Below are 23,310 nucleotides of genomic sequence, written 5' to 3'. Positions count from 1 at the left end.
ATAGATTTTTCAACTATTAAATTTTTTTTTAATTTTAAATTAATTTTTCAACTGTTTAAAATTGAAAGAAAAATTAAAAATTTATTTTTCAACTGTTTAAAATTTTTTAAAATTGAAAATCGATTTTTCAACTGTTCAAAATTAATGAAAATTGATAACTGAATTTTTAATAGTTGAAAATTCAATTGTTTAAAATTGAAAACAAAATTAAAATTGATTTTTCAACTGTTTAAAATTTAAGAAAGTTGCAAATTGATTTTTCAACTGTTCAAAATTAATGAAAATTGACAACTGAATTTTAAACAGTTGAAAATTCAATTGTTTAAAATTGAAAAAAAAATTAAAATTGATTTTTCAACTGTTTAAAATTTAAGAAAGTTGCAAATTGATTTTTCAACTGTTCAAAATTAATGAAAATTGACAACTGAATTTTTAACAGTTGAAAATTGAATTGTTAAAAATTGAAAAAAAAAAAAAAAAAATTGATTTTTCAATTGTATAGAATTTTTAAAAATTGAAAATTGATTTTTCAACTATTCATAAGTAATGAAAATTGATAACTGAATTTTCAATTGTTGAAAATTCAATTGTTTAAAATTTAAAAAAATTTAAATTAATTTTTCAACTGTTCAAAATGAATGAAAATTATTAACTGAATTTTCAACAGTTCAAAATTCAATTGTTTAAAATTTAAAAAAAATAAAATAAAAATAGATTTTTCAACTGTTTAAAATTTAAAAAACTTTTAAATTAATTTTTCAACTGTTTAAAATTAATGAAAATGAATCACTGAATTTTCAACAGTTGAAAATTTAATTGTTTAAAATTGAAAAAAAATTAAAAATTGATTTTTCAACTGTATAAAATTTAAGAAAGTTGAAAATTGATTCTTCAACTGTTCAAAATTAATGAAAATTAATAACTGGATTTTCAAAAGTTCAAAATTCAATTGTTTAAAATTTAAAAAAAATAAAAATTGATTTTTCAACTGCTTAAAATTTAAGAAAGTTGAAAATTGATTCTTCAACTGTTCAAAATTAATGAAAATTAATAACTGAATTTTCAACAGACGAAAATTCAATTGTTAAAAATTGAAAGAAAAATTAAAAATTGATTTTTCAAATGTATAAAATTTTAAAAATTTGAAAATTGATTTTTCAACTGGTCATAAGTAATGAAAATTGATAACGGAATTTTGCACTGTTCAAAATTTAAGAAAATTAATTTTTTAACCGTTGATAATTAAATTGCTGTGCATTGATCACCGTTAAAATTCAAATTTTCAACTGTTCAAAATTTGCAAATAATTGATAATAAATTTTGCACTCTTAAAATTGAAGAAAATTGATAACTGGATTTTCAACTATTGAAAATTCAAATTGTTTAAATTCAATATCAATAATTTGGTAGAAAGTTGAACTAGTCGCTCAAAAATACAACTTTTTCCTTGAAAATTAATCTCTCTTAGTTGACGATTAAATTAATTTCCCCTAAAAATTCATTTTTCATGATCAATCCAATGTCCCATTTAAAATTAAAAAAAAAAAAAAAAAAAAAAAACCCCCCTATTTTTTCATTATTACCCCCTCTCTCTCTCTCTCTCTCTCTATCTCTATCTCGCTAAATCGAAATTGGTTTGGCAGACAATCGGCCATACCGCAGGGAGGTCCACCGGATCGCAAAGCGGACATAAATCCCATCACCCTGGACACCAACATCCGCTTCAACGATGTGGGAGGCCTCGAGTCGCACATTCACTGTCTGAAGGAGATGGTCGTCTTCCCGATGATGTATCCGGACGTGTTTGACCGTTTTCACATCACACCGCCGAAGGGCGTGCTCTTTCACGGCTCGCCGGGGACCGGGAAAACCCTGATAGCGCGCGCCCTCGCGAACGAGTGCAGCCAGGGCAGTCGGAAAGTCGCCTTTTTCATGCGCAAGGGCGCCGACTGTCTCTCCAAGTGGGTCGGCGAGTCGGAGCGCCAACTCAGGCTGCTCTTCGAGCAGGCCCAGCAGATGAAGCCCGCGATTATTTTCTTCGACGAGATCGATGGCCTCGCACCTGTCCGAAGTACAAAGCAAGATCAGATTCACGCGAGCATTGTCTCGACACTTTTGGCCCTCATGGACGGTCTCAGCGATCGCGGAGAGGTAATTATTATTTATTTATTTATTTATTTATTTTTTTATTTATTTTTTTTTTAATTAGATGGGGTGCATTTTTTAGCAGTCTTCTTCTTTTTTTTCAAAACTATCTTCAGGGTGGCCGATGGATCGGGAATTTTACTAATTTTCAGAAGATAAAAACTGCTTCCAAGTTCAATTCCAACAGTTGAAAAATACAGATTTCAATTTTAAAGAGTTGACTTTTCAAAATTAAAAAAATTGATGCTTGAATTTTTAACTGTTCAAAATTGAAGAAAATTTATAATTGAATTTTCAAAAGTTGAAAATTCTATTGTTTAAAATTGAAAGAAAATGTGAAAACTAGATTTTTCAGCTGTTTGGAATTGAAGAAAATTGAAAATTGATTTTTTAACCCTTGAAAATTAAATTGTTGCACATTGAAGACCGTTAAAATTCAATTCACGCGAGCATTGTCTCGACACTTTTTCCCCTCGTGGACGGTCTCAGCGACCGCGGAGAGGTTATTATTATTATTATTATTATTTTTTTTTTTTAAATTAGATATTTCATTATTTGGAGGAGCATTTTTAGCAGTCTTACATTTTACAAATTTTCAGAAGAAAAAAAGCTGGTTCCAAGTTCAATTCCAACAGTTGAAAAATACAGGTTTCAATTTTAAAGAGTTGACTTTTCAAAATTAAAAGAAAAGTTGAATATTCATTATCAATTTTTTTTTTATATTTGAATAGTTGAAAATTTGATTTTAAACTTTTATCAATTTTAAACAGTTGAAAAATCAATCATTTTTTTTTTAAGCATCAACAATAGAATTTGTAACAGATGAAAATTCAATGATCAATTTTGTTAAATTTTAAAGAATTTAATTTTGAAATTTCTCAAATTTTACACAATCGAATTTTCAACTGTTGAAAATTTTCCTAAATTTCAAACTGTTAAAAGTTAAATTTTCTTCAATTTTGAACAATTGAAAATTCAGTTTTTCTCAATTGTTAAAAATTCAAGTTTCTTAAAATTTCATCTATTGAAAATGACATAAATTTTATTCAATTTTCTTGAAACTTCAACGGTAGAAAATTAATTTGTTAATTTTCTTAAATTTTAAGCTTTTAAAAATTAAATTTTCTTTAAATTAAAAAATTGAATATTAAAATTTTGAAAATTCAGTTATAAATTTTCTTCAATTTGGAAAAATTTAAAATTCATTATTAATTTTCTAAAATTTTAAAGTTGAAATTTTTATTTTCGACTTTCATAAATTTTAATCAGGTGAAATATAAAGTTTTAATTTTTTTTTCAATTTCAAACAATTGAGTTTTCAAAATTAAAATAAATTTTAAGCAATATAATTTTCAATCTTTGAATTTTGTACGATTGAAAAGTTAGAAGAGTTGAAAAATTAATTTTTTTGTTCAATTTCTAATAATTGAGTTCTCAATTGTTTAAAATAATTTATTAATTATATATAATAATATAATAATATATAAAATTATATATAATTTATTTTCTTGACTCTTAAACTGTAGAAAATTAAAAATTTTAATTTTCTTAAATTTTAAGCTGTTAAAAATTAAATGTCGTTTCATTTAAAAAATTGAATATTCAAATTTTTGAAAATTTAATTATAAATTTTCTTCAATTTTGAACTATTGAAAATTTAATTTTCGTCTTTTTTTCATTTTACGAAGTTGAAAGATGAACAAATTTTCAAAATTTTTTTAAATTGTAATGATTTGAATTTTGAACGGTTAGAAATCTTGAACACTTGAAAAATCAATTGTTGAAAATTCAGGTATCATTTTCTTCAATTTTGAACAGTGTAAAATTCATTATTATTTTTCTCAAATTTGAACAATTGAAATTTTGTTTTTCAGCTTTCATAAATTTTAAACAGTTGAAAAATCATTTTTTTTCTTCAATTTCAAACAATTGAGTTTTAGAAAAATTAAAATTTTCTTGTAATTTTGAGCTTTTATTAAACAATTCAACTTTCTTCAATTCTGAAGTTGAATATTCATAATCAATTTTTTAAATTTGAATAGTTGAAAATTTAATTTTTAACTTTTATCAGTTTTAAACAGTTGAAAAATCAATCAATTTTTTTAAAATCATCAACAATAGAATCTGTAACAGTTAAAAATTCAATTATCAATTTTGTTACATTTTAAAGAATTGAATTTTAAAATTTCTTAAATTTTACACAATCGAATTTTCAACTGTTGAAAATCCAAGTATAATTTTCTTCAAATTTGAAAAATGTAAACTTCATTATTAATTTTCTCAAATTTCAACAATTGAAATTTTGATTTTCAACTTTCGTAAATTTTAAAGAGTTAAAAAATCAATTTGTAATACTTTTTTTCAATTTCAAACAATGTGGCTTAAAAAATTTTTTTAAACTTTAAACCATTGAGTTTTCTTTATTTGAATTTTGAGCGGTTGAAAATTTTGAAGCGTTGAAAAATCAATTTTTTGTTCAATTTTTAGCAATTGAATTGTCAATTGTTAAATATTTAGTTTTCTTAAAATTTCATTTGTTGATAAATGCAATTATATATTTTATTCAATTTTCTTAAATTTTAAACTGTTAAAAATTGCATTTGATTTAATTTAAAAAAATTGAATATTTAAATTTTGATAATTCAGATATAAATTTTCTTCAATTTTAAACAATTAAATTTTGAAAATCATAAAAATTTAAACAATTGAATTTTCAGTATTTGAATTTCGAACAATTGAGAATTTTGAAGAGTCAAGTTTTAATTATTTTTACAATTTCAAATAATTGGGTTTTCTAAATTTAAAATAACTTGAAACAATTCAATTTTCAGTATTTAAATTTTGAAATGTTGAACATTTTTAACACTTGAAAAATAAAGCTTTTTGTTCAGTTTCTAAAAATTGCATTGTCAATTGTTAAAAGTTGAATGATCTTGAATTTTAAACGGTTGAAAAGGGAATTATAAATTTTATTCAATTTTTAATTTTCTTTAAACTTTAGTAGTGGATAATTAAAATGGTCAATTTTCTTAAATTTTAAACTGTTAAAAATTAAATTTTGTTTAATGTTTAACAATTGAATGTTGAAATACTGAAAATTCTATTATAAGTTTTCTTCAATATTGAACAATTGAAAATTCAATTATCGTCTTTTTTTTCATTTTAGAAAGTTGAAAATAGTAGAGAATTTAAAATTTTAATTTTCTTAAATTTTCAGCTGTTAAAAATTAAACTTTCTTTCATTGAAAAAAATGAATATTTAAATTTTGAAAATTCAGTTATAAATTTTCTTTATTTTTGAATAATTGAAAATTTTAAACAATTGCATTATTCAATTTCTTTAATTTTAAATAATAGAATTTTCTACTGCTGAAAATCCAGACATCAATTTTCTTCAATTTTGAATAATTGAAAAATGTTAAAACTTCAGCAGTGGGAAATTAAAATTTTTAATTTTCTTAAATTTTGACCTTTTAAAAATTAAATTTGGTTTAATCTTAAACAAATGAATTTTCAAATTTTGAAAATTCAATTATAAATTGTCTTCAATTCTGAAGTTGAAAATTCATTATCAATTTTCTCAGATTTAGATAGTTGAAAATTTCATTTTTTACTTTCATAAATTTTAAACAGTTGAAGAATCAAAAACTTTTTTGATTTCGTTTAATTTTCAACAATAGACTTTGTAACTGTTGAAACGACAATTTCCTCAAGTTTCAACATTGGAAAACTCATTTTTCAGTTTTGTTGAATTTTCAAGAATTAACAATTCAATTATCAATTTCTAACAGTTGAAAATTCAATTTTTTCTTCTTTTTTTCATTTTTAGAAAGTTTGATAAATGAATAATTTAGAAAAAATTTGTTTAATTTTTAACCATTGAATCTTCAATTATAAAAAATTCAATTTTCTTACTTCATAACAGGTAGAAAAATCAAATTTGAATTCTTTTCAATTTTTAACAATTGATTTATTTTATTTTAAAAATTGGAAACAATTGAATTTTCAGTATTTGAATTTGTATCTGTTGACAATTGAAAAACGTGAAAAAATCTAAAATGAAAACTCAGTTTAATTTTCTTTGACTTTCTATTTTCTCTTATTTTCAAGAGTTAAAAATTCAATTAACTTTCATTTTTAACAATATAATTTGCATCTGTTGAAAATTAAATTTCTTGGAAGTTTCAACATTGTGAAATTCATTAATAATTTTCTTCAATTTTTGAACAATTGAATTTTGTTAAAAATTTGCCTTTTTTCATACAGAATATTATCTTTTGGATTAAAAATTTAACTTTTCAGTTGAAAGTTTATTTATTTTGTTAAATTTTTTTCATTTTTTACGTGATTAATCTTCTTGGTTGAAAATTCAACTTTTTGGCCCAAGGTTGATTTATTTGGTTGAAAATTCGCCTTTTTTTTACAAAATTATTCTTCTTGGTTGAAAATTTAACTTTTCGGCCGAAAGTTTATTTATTTTGTAGAAAATTTGCCTTTTTTATATAGAATATTTTTTTTTTTTGTATTAAAAATTTTACTTTTCAGTTAAAAGGCCGAAAGTTCATTTGTTTTGTTGAAAATTTGCCTTTTTATAGAAAATTAATATTCTTGGTTGAAAATTCAAATATTTGTTGCAAATGTTTTGTATTTTGTTTAAAATTTGCGTTTTTATGGAGAATTTTATCTTTTTCATTAAAAATTCAACTTTTCGTTTGAAAATTTATTTATTTTGTTGAAAATTTGCCTTTTTTATAAAAAATTAATCTTTTTGGTTGAAATATAAACTAATTGGTTAAAAGTTAATCTGTTTTATTGAAAATTTTTCTTTTTTTAATTTGACTTTTTTTATCTGAAAATAGTGTATTTAGTGTAATTTTTTCAAAATAGTAGAAACATAATCTTATTTTTTCAAAAGTGCAAAATAGTGTTAATCCGAAAACCTACAATAGTGTCAAAAATAGATTTTTTTATAATTTAATAGTTTAAAACTATCAAAAATGAATTTCAATGTTTATTTAAAAAGCTCCTCAAAAAGATAATGTAAATATTTGTTGTTTAAAGTTCATTATTTTCGTTTGAAGATTCTACCATTAAATGTTTGGTAAGAATTATTTTTTTTTCCAATTTTACAATTTGATTCAAAATTGAATTGTTTTTTTGAAAATTCAACAATTTTGTTAAATAATTATATTTTTTAAATAGAAAATTAATCTTTTTTTTTGAAAATGAATTTCATTGTTAAAAAATACCTTTTTTTTTGTTAAAAATTTAATGATCACAGTTAAATATTCTTAATTCTAGTTGAAAATTCATCAATTTTGTTTAAAATTCCACTATTCCATCCCTAGCTTCCCAATTTTATTTAAAAAATTTAATTTATTTTTCAATTTCGTTCTCTCTCCTGATTAAAAATAAATGTTTTTGCATTTTGCGAAATTTACGAATATCTTTTAATCGATCGGGAAGATTGAGGAAAAACTTGACCGTTGGAAATCGGGAAATAGTCATGAATTTGAAATATGCGTAACTGTTGAAAATCCATGTATCATTTTCTTCAAATTTGAAAAATGTAAACTTCATTATTAATTTTCTCAGTTTTGAACAATTGAAAGTTTAATTTTCGTCTTTTTTTTTTTATTTTACGAAGTTGAAAAATGAACAAATTTTTAAAAATTGTAATGATTTGAATTTTGAACAGTGTAAAATTCATTATTATTTTTCTCAAATTTGAACAATTGAAATTTTTTTCTCAGCTTTCATAAGCTTTAAACAGTTGAAAAACCATTTTTTTCTTCAATTTGAAACAATTGAGTTTTAGAAAAATAAAAATTTTCTTGTAATTTTGAACTTTTATTAAACAATTGAATTTTCTTCATATTTTGAAATTTCAATTATCAATTTTCTTAAATTTTAAAGAATTGAATTTTGAAATTCATAAATTTTACACAACGGAATTTTCAACTGTTGAAAATCCAGATATCAATATTCTTCAATTTTGAACAGTCTAAAATTCACTATGAATTTTCTTAAAATTGAACAGTGAAAATTCTGATTATCAAAATCTAAAGAAATGTTATAAAATTGAATTTTCACTATTTGAATTTTGAATGATTTAAAATTTTGAAGATTTGAAGCATGAATTTTGTTGTTTCATTTCTAACTATTAATTTGTCAATTATTTAAAAAGTCGTATTTTCTCAAATTTTCAACTGTTGAAAATTTAATTATCAATTTTCTTGAAACTTCAACAATGGAAAATTAAAAATGTTAGTTTTCCTAAATTTTAAGCTGTTAAAAATTAAATTTAGTTTAATTTTAAACAATTGCATTTTCAACTGTTGAAAATTCAAGTATCATTTTCTTCAATTTAGAAAAGTGTAAACTTCATTATTAATTTTCTCAAATTTGAACAATTGAAATGTTGATTTTCAACATTCATAAATTTTAAAGAGTTAAAAAATCAATGTGCAATATGTTTTTTTCAATTTCAAGCATTGTAGTTTAAAAATTTTTTTAAAACTTTAAACAATTGAGTTATATCTGTATTTGAATTTTGAGCGGTTGAAAATTTTGAAGCGTTGAAAAATCAATTTTTTGTTCCATTTTTAGCAATTGAATTGTCAATTGTTAAATATTGAGTTTTCTTAAAATTTCATCTTTGAAATTTCACTTGACCGTTGGAAATTGGGAAATGGTCAGGAATTTGAAATATCTGTAGCTCGAAAATGACGGAATGGATTTTTTCTTTCTTTCTTTTTTTTTCTTTAGGTGATCGTTATAGGCGCGACCAATAGAATTGACGCGATCGATCCGGCATTGCGACGTCCGGGCCGGTTCGATCGGGAACTCTTCTTCCCTCTGCCGCCGATGAAGGAGCGACTCGAGATCTTGAAGATTCATGTGAGCAAGTGGCACACGCAGCCGGCCGAGCATCTTCTTGAAGCTTTGGCGGAAAAATCGCGAGGTTACTGCGGTTCGGATTTGCGGGCGCTCTGCACCGAGGCGGTTATACAGGGCCTGAGGAGGACCTATCCCCAGATTTATTTGACCGACAATCGGCTGCTTCTCGATCCAAAGCGAGTTGAGGTAAGTCAGGATTTGATACATTTATTATTTAGTATTTCCATTGAAATTGTTGGTTTCTTGGTATTTTCATTTTGGACAATTCAATTTTTTGTTTTGTTCAAAATTGTTGAAAATTAATGGAAATGTATTTAATGAAGGTTGAAGATGAAATTGTTGAATATTAAACAAAAGTCAACATTCAATTTTAGATTGTTCAAAATTTAAGAATATTGAAAATTGATTTTTTAAATGTTGATAATTAAATTGCTGTGCACTGATCACCGTTAAAATTAAAATTTACTACGGTTAAAAATTTGATTTTTAAAAATTAAACTAAATTGAAAATTCAATTGTATAAAATTTAACAAAATTGAAAATTGATTTTTTAACTGTTAAAAATTAATGAAATTTGATAACTGGATTTTCAACCGTTGAAAATTTAATTGTTTAAATTGAAAAAAAAATAAATAAAAATCGATTTTTCAAATGTTGAAAATTTAAGAAAGTTTAATTTTCAACTGTTGAATTTGAGAAATTGAATAATGAATTTTATATTGTTCAAAATTGAACAAAAATTAAAAATGGATTTTTTAACATTTTAAAATATAAGAAAATTAAACATTGATTTTTTAACTGTTCAAAATTAATGAAAATTGATAACTGCATTTTTCAACAGTTGAAAATTCAATTGTTTGAAATTGAAAATTGATTTTTCAATTGTTTAGAATTAATGAAAATTGCTGACTGGATTTTCAACAGTTGAAAATCCAATATTTTAAAATTGAAAAAAATTGGAAAGTTGAATTTTCAACTGTTAAAAATTGAAAAAAAAAATTAAAATCGGTTTTTCAACTGTTTAAAATGTAAGAAAGTTGATTTTTCATCTGTTGAATTTGAGAAAATGAATAATGAATTTCACATTGTTAAAAATTGAAGAAAATTAAAAATGGATTTCTTAACATCTTAAAATTTAAGAAAATTGAAAATTAATTTTTTAACTGTTCAAAATTAATGAAAATTGATAAATAGATTTTCAACAATTTAAAATTCTGTTGATGAAAATAAAACAAAATAAAAAAAAATGGTTAATAAATTTTTAACTTTAAAATTGAAGAAAATTGATGGCTGGATTTTCAACTGTTTAAAATTCAATTGTTTAAAATTTTTTTAAATTGAAAATTAATTTTTATCTGTTCAAAATGAATTAAAATAATAACTGAATTTTCAACAGTTGAAAATTCAATTTTTTAAAATTCAACAAAATTAAAAATTAACTTTTCAACTGTTTAAAAGTTTAAACAATTGAAAATTGACTTTGAACAGTTCAAAATTGATGAAAATTGATCACTGAAATTTAAACAGTTGAAAACTCAATTGTTTAAAATTTAAAAAAAAATTTCAACTGTTCAGAATGAATGAAAATTAACAACTAGATTTTCAGCAATTTAAAATTCGATTGTTTAAAATTAAGCAAATTTGAAAATTCAATTGTTTAAAATTTAAGAAAATTGAAAATTGATTTTCCAACATTTACAAATTCTATTGTTGAAAATTAAATAAAATCAACAAAAATTGTTAATAAATTTTTTACTTTAAAATTGAAGAAAATTGATGGCTGGATTTTCAACTGTTTAAAATTCAATTGTTTAAAATTTTTTTAAATTGAAAATTAATTTTTATCTGTTCAAAATGAATTAAAATAATAACTGAATTTTCAACAGTTGAAAATTCAATTGTTTAAAATTTTGAACAAAGGTGAACATTGATTTTTCAACTGTCCAAAATTTATTAAAATTGATAAATGGATTTTCAACAGTTAAAAATTCAATTGTTTAAAATTGAACAAAATTAAAAATCTTTTTCACAATTGCTTAAAATTTGAGAAAATTGATTTTTAACAGTTGAAAATTAAATTGTTGAACATTGAAGAGCATTAAAAATTAATTTTTTAACTTTAAAGTTGAAGAAAACTGATAATTGAATTTTACAGTTCAAAATTGAAGAAAAATAATAACTGGATTTTCAATACTTGAAAATATAGTTGTTTGAAATTTAACAAAATTAAAAGTCGATTTTTCAACTGTTTAAAATTTAAGAAAGTTGAATTTTCGACTTTTAAAATTTGAGAAAATTGATAATAAATTTTGAACTTTTCAAATTTAAAGAAAATTCATAACTGGATTTTTCAGCAATGGAAATTCCATATAAATAATTTGGTAAAAAATTAAACTACTCGCTCAAAAATGCAATAGTATTTTTATCGAAATTGTTCTCTGGTTTTTTAATTTTGGAAAATTCAATTTTTTATTTTGTTCAAAATTGTTGAAAATTGAAGGAAATTTAATTAATGTAAGTTAAAGATTAAACTGTTGAAAATTAAAAAAAAAAGTAAACATTCAATTTTTAACTGTTCAAAATGGAAGAAAATTGAATATTTAAAAGTTGAAAATTCACGGGTTGAAAATTGAACGAAAGTAAAAAATTCAATTTTCAACTGTTTAAAATTTAAGAAAAAAATGGTCAATTATTGAAAATTGTTGACAATTTAACAGAAGTAAACATTGAATTCTCACCTGTTTAAAATATAAGAAAATTAAATTTTGAACTATTAAAAATTGTTGAAAATTGATAATTGCATTTTCAACAATTAAAAATTCCATTGTTTAAAATTGAGAAAGATTTACATTTAAAATGCTGAAAAATGAAGAAAATTAAAAATTTAATTTTCAACAGTCTAAAATTCTTTTTCTGAAAATTGAAGGTATGTGATTTTTTTTAAGTTGCAAATTGATGAAAATTACATTTTTAAGATGTGAAAATTCAATTCTCAACTTTAAACAGTTGAAAATTCAATTGCTTAAAATTGAAGAAAAATGAAATTTAAATTGTTAAAAATTAAACAAAATTACAAATTACATTTTCAAGTGCTAAAAATTTAAGAAAATTGAATTTTTCACATTTGAAAATTGTTGGAAATTGAATTTTTCAAAGTTGAAAATTGATGAAAAATACCTTTTTAAGAGATGGACATTCAATTTTCAACAGTGGAAAATTCAATTCTTTTTAATTTTAATTTATAAATATTTTCAATTTTCTTCGATTTTCAAAAAATAAACATTCAATTAGTTAAAATTGAAAATTCAATTGTTAAAAATTGAAAATTTAATTGTTAAAAATTGAACGAAAGTAAGAAATGAATTTTCAACTATTCAACATTGTTGAAACTTGAAAAAAATTGAATATTTCAAAGTTGAAAATTCACGGGTTGCTGAAAATGGAACATAATTAAAAATAGAATTTCTAACAGTCGAAAATTCTGTTGTCGAAAATTGAAGAAAATAGAATTATCTAAATTTTAAAATTGACGAAACTTACATTTTTAACCGCTGAAAATTCAATTCTCAACATATTAAAAATTTGACTCTTTAAAATTAAAGAAAATTGAAAATGCAATTGTTTAAATAGAAAAAAATTGAAAAATGCAACTTTTGAATTAAAGAAAAAATTAAAAATTGATTTTTCAAACTGTTAATTATTTAAGATAATTGAATTTTCAACAATTTGAACTGTTTAAAATTGAAATTCAACTGATAATGGAGTTTTAAATTTTCATCAATTTTCAACTGTTAAAAAAAAGCTTGCAAAGTTTATTTAATTAAATTCAATTTTATTTCCTTTGTAAGAGGTAAGATTTTTAAGAGGTGAAAAATTAATTTTCAATTTTCAGTAGTTGAAAATTCAATCTTTTAAAATTGGATTTTTTGAACATCTTCAAATTTCTTCTATTTTTAAAAATTTATTAATTTTAAAAAATTGAAATTGTGGAAAAATGTCAAATTTCTTCAATTTTCAAAAGTCGAATATTCATTTGTCTAAAATTGAAAATTCAATTGTTAAAAATTGAACAAAAGTAATCAATGAAAAAATGGTTGAAAATTGATATTTAAAAGTTGAAAATTCACAGCTGGAAAAGTTAAACAAAAGTAAAAATTCAATTTTCAACAGCTGGAATTGCAATTCCTAAAAATTCAATAAAATTGAATTTTTCAAAGTTGCAAAATGATCAAAATTAAACTTTTAAGAAGTGAAAAATTAATTTTCAATAGTTGAAAATTGAAACTTTTGAAACTTTTCAAATTTCTTCGATTTTTAAAAGTTTAAAATTCTATTGTTTAACATTGAAATTGTTCAAACTTTTCAACTTTCATCAATTTTAAAAAGTTGAAAATTCAATTGTTAAAAATTGAACAAAAGTAACATATGAATTTACAATAGGTGCAATTTCAATTGTTCAAATTTTTTTAAAACTGAATTTTTGAAAGTTGAAAAATCATTCAATTGTTTAAAATTGAAATTGTTTAAAGTTTTAAAAATTCTTCAATTATCAATAGTTGGAAATTCAATTTCTTAAAATTGAAAGTGACATATTTAAACATTTTAAAATTTTTTCGATTTCAAAAAGTTTAAAATTCAATTGTTTACAATTGAAATTGAATTTTCAACTTTTGAAAATCGAAGAAATTTGAAAATATTTATAAATTTAAATTTTATAGAATTGAATTTTCAACTGTTGAAAATTCTATTATTAATTTTTAACCATTTTAAACAGTTGAAAATTTATTTTTCCTAAATTTAAAACAGTTGAAAATTCGATGTTTCCTTTTTTAAATTAGCAACAAATTTTAATAGTTGTCAATTTTCCATCATTTAACTGTTGAAAATTATATTATCAATTTCCAATAATTTTGAACTGTTTAAAATTTATTCTAAATTTAAATAGAAATTTTCTTGAATGTCAAACAATTAAATTTTCTTTTTTTTTTTAAGTCGACGAAATTTGAAACTATTCATAAATTTCAATTTTAAATAATTGAATTTACAACTGTTGAAAATTGAATGTTCACTTCATAAAAATGTAATCTTCATTAATTTTCAACTTTAAAAAATTCAATCTTCTTACATTTTTAGAAGTTGAAAATTTAATCAGTAATTTTGGTTATTTTTTAACAATTGGATATTCAATTTTCCTTAATTTTGAATAAGTGAATTTTTAACTGTTTAAAATTGAAAATTAAATTTTCGCCTCTTAAAAATATAATTTTCACCAATTTTCAACTTTAAAAAATTTAATTTTCTTCAATTTTCGATAAATGAAATTTGAACTCTGTATATTCAAAAATTCTGAACTGTTGAAAATTCAATTTTCTTCCAGTTTATCAATAGAATTTTCAACTGTTAAAATTGCAATTTTCTTACATTTTTAGTAGTTGAAAATGTAATTTGTAATTTTGTTTTATTTTTAACTTTTTTAAATTGAAAATTGTATTTTCACCTCTTAAAAATGTAATTTTCATGAATTTTCAACTCTAAAACATTCAGTTTTCCATAATTTAACTGTTGAAAATTATATTGTCAATTTCCAACAATTTTGAACTGTTTTAAATTTAAATAGAAATTTTCTTGAATGTCAAACAATTGAATTTTCTTTTTTTTAAAGCTAGGAAATTTGAGAATATTCATAAATTTCAATTTCAAATAATTGAATTTTCAACTGTTGACAATTCAAAATTGAATTTTCACTTCATAAATATGTAATTTTCAATTTTAAATAATTAAATTTTTAATTTTTGAAGTTTCAACTGTTGAAAATTGAATCGTTCAATTTTTAACAAATGAATTTCCAACTATTAAATTTAAATTGAAATGATAAATTATAAAAAATAATAAATTTAAATAAATTTAATTTAGTTTTCAACCATTGGAAAATCGAGTTCTGTAAAAGGGAAAAAATTGAATTGAATAAAAAATTATTCTTTTTTTCAGATTCGAAAAAGAGACTTTGTGCAAGCGAGTTCACTTCTCGTCCCATCGTCTCACCGTTTGGCACCTTGCGCCGGCCGGAAACTGGAGCCCTTCCTCGAGCCGCTTTTGGGACCATCGCTCGATATTTTGCTAAACACCGTCAAGGGCATTTTTCCCCAGGGCATCAATCCAGCCTTGGCAAAGTAAAATTTTTCCATTTTCTAAAATTCCTAAGACTTTTTCAGCCGAGAAAAAAATAATACACCGGGACATTTTTTAATTTTTAGAAAGTCTTACTCTTAAATTAATTTTTAAAGATTTGGAATTTTAAATTGCAAAATACTGTACTTTTAAATTCAAATATTGAAAATTTAAGGACCATTTTGTTATTAAATATTTTTAAATTTCATATTGAAAGCCTTGATAGTCAGTTTTTGTGCAATTTAAAAAAATGAAATCACATAATAGCAACATTGTTTTTGTATTTTTTATCTTAATTTATCATTTTCAATGTAAATTTTTAAAATTTTCTGATTTTTAGTTGAAGATTTCCAATTGGAGAATTTTCATGATTAACACTATGTTTTTAATTTTTTTTTCCCTTTCACAGGTTTTAATTTTGCCATTAAAATTGATTGGTTGAATTTTGGAAAGTATTATTAGCGATTTAAAAATTATTTAAAATTACTATTTTTTTTTCTTGAATAATTTAATTTCTTTTTGTTTATTTTAGACAAAGTTGTCTAGTCAGTTTTAATGTTAACTTATAATTTTATTAAGTAATAACAATTTAAAATTAGAGAATTTTAGAAACTTTGACTTTTAAAGATTCAATTTAAATTTCAATATTAAATTGTCAAATTTTAATCACTTTGAATTTAAAATTATTCAAATTTAAAAGTTGTCAATCGTTAATTATTTAATTTTGAACGCCTTTAATGATAAATAATGGGATTTCAATTTCTCTGGATTTTAAACGACCCAATTTTCAAAATTTTAATCTAAAGTCATGCTAATTTTGTGATTCTGCAAATCAAATTTAAATTGTTTAATTTTTAGGGTTTGGACTTCGAAATTACACAGACGCTTGCAATTTGAAATAATTAATAATTTCAAAAATATTTTTAAAATATTTTAAAAAATTGGTTTAATAATGGATTTTTAAATTTGCATATTTTCATGTTAGTAAATAGAAATTGAGAGACATGAGAGTTGTATTTTCCTTTATTAAACACAAAAATATTATTATCGTTTTTATTATATGATTTAAAGCCAATCAATTTCTTGCAAAAAGATTTTCAATTTTTTAGCAATTAAAATTAGCAATTTTCTTAAATTTTAAACAATTCAATTTTCAATTGTTAAAAATTCAATTTAAAAACTTTTAATAGTTGTAAGTGCTACTGTTGAAGATTCAATTATAAGTTTTTTACATTTTTAAATGTTGAAAATTCAATTTTATTTAATTTGAAATTGGTGAAAATTAAATAAAATTTTTTGATTTTGTTCTATTTTCAACAATTGAATTTCCAACTGCTGTAAATTAAAGAGAATTGCTGATTTAATTTTTAACTATTGAAAATTCAATTTTTAATTTCGTTCGATTCTCAGCAATTAAAATTTCAATTTTAAACAATTTAATTTTCAACTGGAAAAATTCCATTTTGTTTAATTTTTAATAATTTTTTTAACAGATGAAAATTAAAGAAAATTGAAAACCTTAATGAAATTGAACATTTGTTTATCAATTTGGTTAACTTTCAAACAACTGAAAAATCAATTTGTATTTTTTTTTCTTCAATTTTCAATAATAAAAATGTCAACTATTTAAAAAATTAGTTTTTAAAATTATTTTGTTCAATTTTTAATAATTCAAATTTCCAATTTTCTTCAATTTTAAACATTTGTATTTACAACTATTGAAAATAAAATAAAATTCAATTTTCAGTTTTTAAAATTCAATTTTTATCAATTTTTAACTTTTAAAAATTTGATCCACAATTTTCAACACTTGATAATTTTATCATTAATTTTCTGAAATTTTTAGCAATAAAACTTCCAACTGTTGAAAATTGTTCAATTTTCAACAATTGACATTTTTTACAATAGAATTTTTAACTGTCATTGGCCTATTCTCAAAATTTTAATCCAATTTCATGCTAATTTCGTGATTCTCCAAATAAAATTAAAATTTATTCATTTTTACCTCTTAAACTTAAAAATGATGCAATCAATTTTTTTAAATAGATCTTTCAATTGTTAAAAATTTCATTTTTTTCAATTTCAAACCGTTGAAAATCCAGGTTATTATTTTGCTTATTTTTCAAATTAAAAAAATTCCATCATCAATTTTCCTTCATTTTAAACAGTTGAAAATTCAATGTTTAGTTTTATTCAATTTTCAAGAATTGAATTTTCAACTGTTAAAAATTCGATTTTCTTCAACTTTCAACAATTTTAAATCAAAGTTTAATTTTCTTCAACTATCAACAATTTTAAATAAAATTTTCAACTTTAAAAAATTCCATCATCAATTTTCCTTCATTTTAATCTGTTGAAAATTCAATGTTTCGTTTTATTCAATTTTTAAGAATTGAATTTTTAACTGTTAAAAATTCGATTTTCTTCAACATTCAACAATTTTAAGTTAAAGTTCAATTTTCTTCAACTATCAACAATTTTAAATAAAATTTTCAACTTTAAAAAATTCCATCATCAATTTTCCTTCATTTTAATCTGTTGAAAATTCAAGTTTACTTTTATTTAATTTTTAAGAATTGAATTTTTAACTGTTAAAAATTCGATTTTCTTCAACTTTCAACAATTTTAAATTAAAGTTCAATTTCCTTCAACTGTCAAAAATTTTAAATAAAAATTTAATTTTGTTAAATTTTAAACGGTTGAAAAATCAATTTTGTTATTTTTTTCCAGTTTTCACAATTGAATTCTCATCTTTTAAACATTAAATTATTAAAAATATAATTTTCTACTATTCAAAATTCAATTTTCTTTCAATTTTAAACAGTTGCTTTTTTCAACAGATGAAAATTGTAGAAAATTGAAAACTTTAATGAAATTTAAAATTGATTTATCAATTTTGTTAGCTTTTAAACAACTAAAAAATCAATTTACACATTTTTTGAAATTTTTAATAATTCAAATTTCCTTCAATTTTAAGCAATTGAACTTTCAACTGTTGAAAAGAAATATCAATTTTTAGCTATTCAAAATGCAATTTTCAACTGTTGAAAATTCCATTTTCTTTTAATTTTAAACAATTGAGTTTTCAATTGTTAAAAAAAAAAACAGAAAATTTAATTTTCAACTGTGAGAAATTTCATTTTGTTCAATTTTTAATAATAGAATTTTCATGTGTGAAAAATTAAATTTTCTTTCAATTTTAAACTGTGAAAACCCCAGTTTATTAATTTTGCTCAGTTTTCAAATTTTAAAAATTCAATCATCAATTTTTCTTAATTTTATAAGCAATTGAAAATTCAATGGTTACTTTTATTCAATGTTCAAGAATTGAATGTTCAACTTTGATAATTTAACATCAATTTTACAATATTTAATTTTTTAAATTTCAAAATTGTCCTATTTTCAACATTTGAATTTAAAATCATTCCAATTTTGTAATTATCCAAGTAAAAAAATTGGTTTAATAATGGATTTTTAAATTTGTATATTTTTTAGACACAACATTTTTTCATCGTTCTTATTATATGATTTAAAATTAAATAAATTTTTTTTTGATTCTGTTTTATCTTCAAGAATTGAATTTATAAATGTTGTAAATTGAAAAAAACTGTCCATTAACTTTTTTTACTATTGAAAATTCAATTTTTAATTTTGTTGAATTTTCAGAAATTCAAATTTCAATTTTAAACAACTTAATTTTCAACTGTAAAAAATTCCATTTTCTTTCAATTTTAAACTGTTGAAAATCCAGATTATTAATTTTGCTCAATTTTCAACTTTTAAAAATACAATAATTAATTTTCTTAAATTTTTAACAATTGAAAATTCAATGTTTACTTTTATTCAATTTTCAAAAATTTAATTTTCATCCTTGAAAAATTCAATTTTCTATAATTGAATTTTCAACTGTTAAAAATTCCATTTTCCTTCAATTTTAAACAGTTTCTTTTTTTAACAGATGAATTTTTATCAATTTGTTTAATTTTCAAACAGCTGAAAAATCAATTTGTATTTTTTTTCAATTTTCAACAATAGAAATGTGAACTGTTGAAAAAATACGTTTTTTAATTATTTTGTTCAATTTTCAATAATTAAAATTTCCAATTTTTTTCGATTTTAAACAATTGTAGTTTCAATTGTTGAAAACACAATTCAATTTTCAGCTTTTAAAATTTAAGTTTCATAAATTTTTAACTTTTAAAAACTCTATCATCAATTTTCGACATTGAAAAATATTATCATTTTTCTGAAATTTTCAACAATAAATCTGCCAACTGTTGAAAATTCAAGTTTTAATTTATTTCAATTTTCAACAATTGAAATTTTCTACAATTGGATTTTTAACTGTTAAAAATTACATTTTCTTTCAATTTTAAAAAAGCTTTTTTCAACAGATGAAAATTGCAGAAAATTAAAAAACTTGTTGAAATTGAAAATTTATTAATTAATTTTGGTATCTTTTAAACAGCTGAAAATTCAATTTGTTTTTTTTTTTCGATTTTCAATAATTTAAAATGAAAATTCAATTAAAAAGCAGTTGAAAAATCACTTTTTAATTTTGTTCAGGTTTTCACAATTGAATTTACAATTTTTAAAAATTAAATTTTCAACAATTGATGTTTGTACCTTTAAAAAATCAATTATCCTATCATCAATTTAAAAATATTCCATTTTTAACTTTTTGATATTGTCCTTTTTTCACAATTTTAATCTAGAATCATGCTAATTTCGTGATTCTCGAAATAAAATAAAAATTGCTTCATTTTTAGCGCTTCAACTTAAAAATGATACAATCAATTTAAAACAAATAACCTTTTTTAACTGTTAAAAATAAAATTTTCTTTCAATTTTAAGCAATTGAATTTTCAACTGTGAAAAATTTAATTTTGATCAATTATTAAGGATAGAATTTTCAACTGTTGAACATTCAATTTTCTTCAACTTTTAACAATTTTAAATTAAAGTTCAATTTTCTTCAACTTTCAACAATTTTAAATAAAAATGTAATTTTCTTGAATTGTGAACAGTTGAAAAATCAATTTTTCATTTTCTTCCAGTTTTCACAATTGAATTTTCATCTTTTAAAAATTCAATTTTTTTTCAATTTTAAACCGTTGAAAAGTCAATTTCTAATTTTTTAAAAGTTTTTACAATGGAATTTTCAAAAATTGAAATTTGTAACTTATCTTATTATCAATTTTACAATATTAAATTTTTAAAGTTTTGACATCGTCCTATTTTTGCAACTATTAATTTGCAACTATTAATTTGCAACTGTGAGAAATTCCATTTTGTTCAATTTTTAATAATAGAATTTTCAACAGTTAAAAATTCAATTTTCTCTTAATTTTAAACAGTTGAAAATTCAGTTTATTGATTTTCCTCAATTTACAACTTTAAAAAATATAATAATAAATTTTCTTAAATTTTAAACAATTGAAAATTCAATGTTTACTTTTATTCAATTTTCAAGAATTGAATTTTCAACTTTGAAAAATTCAATTTTCTACAATTGAATTTTGACTTGTTAAAAATTCAATTTTCTTTCAATTTTAAACAACTGGAGAAAAATTAATGTCTTATATTGTCCAATTTTCAATAATTCAAATTTCAAATTTTCTTCATTTTATCATCAATTTTACAATATTCAATTTTTTAAGTTTCAAAATTGTCCTATTCGATTATCATTTTTTTTACTTTCAAAATTTTTGAAATTTCATTAAATTTGAAATAGGTGAATATCAAATAATTTTTTTTTTATTTTGTTCAATTTTCAACAATTAAATTTCCACCTGTTGTAAATTGAAGAAAAATTATTAAAATCAAACATTTAATTTTCAACTGTTTTTTGATTTTAATTAATTTTAAAATTGAATTATATATATATTTTTTTTTCATAAATTTGATAAATAACAGAAAACGATTTAATTGTATATTTGCAACCATGAAACTATGGAAATTTGAAAATAAATGATTAAACCAATTTTTCACTCTGAGAATCACGAAATTGGCGTGATTTTGGATTAAAATTTTGAAAATAGGACAATGTCAAAACTTTAAAAATTGAATATTGTTAAATTGATAATAAGATAATTGAATTTTTTCAAATTGCAAATTTAACAAAATTGGAAATTTGAATTAGTGAAAATTGAACAAAATTAAAAATTAATTTTTCTGAAATTTCTATTGTGATGAATTGAAAAAAAAAACATACAAATTTATTGTTCAGCTGCTTGAAAGTTAAGAAAATTCATAAATAAATTTTAAATTATTATTAAGTTTTTCAATTTTCTGAAATTTTTATCTACTGAAAAATGAATCTGTTGAAAATTGAAAGAAAATGGAATTTTTAACCATTCAAAAATCAATTGTAGAAAATTGAATTTGGAAAAGTTGAATATTCAATTCTTGAAAATTGAATAAAAGTAAACATTGAATTTTCAATTGTTTAAAATTTAAGAAAATTGATTATTGTATTTTTTAAAGTTGAAAATTGAGCAAAATTAGTAAACAGGATTTCCAACGGTTTAAAATTGAAAGAAAATGGAATTTTTAACAGTTGAAAATTCTATTTTTTAAAATTTATTGTATAATTTTACCACGTTGAAGCGCTAAAAATGAAGCAATTTTAATTTTATTTGGAGATTAAAATTTTGAAAAAAGTACAATATCAAAACGTTAAAAATTGAATATTTTAAAATTGATAATAAGATAATTGAATTGTAAAATTTTGGAAATTTCAATTTTTGAAAATTGAACGAAATTAAAAGTTGAATTTTCAACAGTTGGAAGTTATATTGTTGAAAATTAAATTCTTAAAAGATGAATATTCAGTTGTAAAAACTGTGATAAAATTAAAAATTGACTTTTCAATTGTTTACAATTAAGGAAAATTGAATTTTATTTAAAAATTGTTGAAAGTTGAAGAAAATTGTATTTTTTATATTTGAAAATTAAATAAAAGTAAACATTGAATTTTAACAGTTTAAAATTTAAGAAAATTGATGATTGAATTATTAAAAGTTGAAAATTGAGCAAAATTAATAAACTCGGTTTTCACCGGTTTAAAATTGAAAAAAAAAAATTGAATTTTTAACTGTTTAAAATTTTATTGTAGAAAATTTAAATTTTAGAAGATCTAAATTCAATTGTGAAAACTGGAACAAAATAAAAAATTGTTTTTTTAACTATTTAAAATTTAAGAAAATTGAATTTTTATTTAAAATTGTTGAAAGTTGAAGAAAATTGAATTTTTCAATGTTGAAAATTCAATTCTTGAAAATTGATGATTGAATTGTTTAAAGTTCAAAATTAAGCAGAATTAATAAACTGGATTTTCAATTGTTTAAAATTGAAAAAATCAAATTTTTAACAGATGAAAATTCTGTTGTTAAAAATTGAAATTTTAATTGCTGAGAATTAAACGAAATTAAAAATTGAATTTTCAACAGTTAAAAAATAAATGAACAATTTTCATTAATTTACAACAGTTAGAAATTCAATTGTTGAAAATTAAACAAAATGAACCAATTTTATACAGATTTCACCTATTTTAAATTAAATATAATTGAATTTTCACCATTTAAAAATGTAAAAAACTGATAATTAAATTTTCAACAATTGACAATTCAATTGTTTAAAAATTAAGAAAATTACCATTGTTGAAAATTGCACCTAATTAAAAACTGAATTTTGTTTTAAAAAATCAACTCTATTTGCGAAACTCACAGTTTTTTACACATATATTATGAATTACGGAAATCGATAAATTTCAGAAAACGAATTAATTTTGTGTCTAATAATATTGGAAAATACAGAGTTCATGTCTCTGAATTTCTATTTACTAACATGAAAATATGCAAATTTAAAAATACATTATAATACCAATTTTTTAATATAATGTTTAAAATATGTTTGAAGCAATAATTAATAATAAAAAATAAATAAATACAAAATGTATATACGAACGATTTTCGATTTTTCGATTATCAGTTGATAAAGTACAATTTTATTCAAAATTACAAGTTGCACACAAAATGATCGAATTTTCAAAACAAAAAAGATTAAATTTCAACCAGGAAGAATTGCATTTTTAAA

The 23,310-nt window shown here is 20.8% G+C and overlaps 1 protein-coding gene across 1 annotated transcript in view; it reads left to right on the top strand.

Moving 5' to 3' along the window:
- LOC117175747 (ATPase family AAA domain-containing protein 2-like) overlaps positions 1–23,310 on the top strand; it is a 169,431-nt gene that overhangs the window by 31,162 nt on the left and 114,959 nt on the right. Inside the window, exons 7-9 of the mRNA XM_033365521.1 lie at positions 1,644–2,151; positions 8,914–9,231; positions 15,034–15,215. Coding sequence (XP_033221412.1) covers positions 1,644–2,151; positions 8,914–9,231; positions 15,034–15,215 — 1,008 coding nt within the window. The remainder of the gene's footprint in view (positions 1–1,643; positions 2,152–8,913; positions 9,232–15,033; positions 15,216–23,310) is intronic.

This window comes from Belonocnema kinseyi, chromosome 1 (genome assembly GCF_010883055.1).
Source record: "Belonocnema kinseyi isolate 2016_QV_RU_SX_M_011 chromosome 1, B_treatae_v1, whole genome shotgun sequence".
Taxonomy (NCBI): domain Eukaryota; kingdom Metazoa; phylum Arthropoda; class Insecta; order Hymenoptera; family Cynipidae; genus Belonocnema; species Belonocnema kinseyi.
The sequence above is the reverse complement of the archived record's forward strand: the minus strand, read 5'-3'. Positions and strand labels throughout refer to the sequence as shown.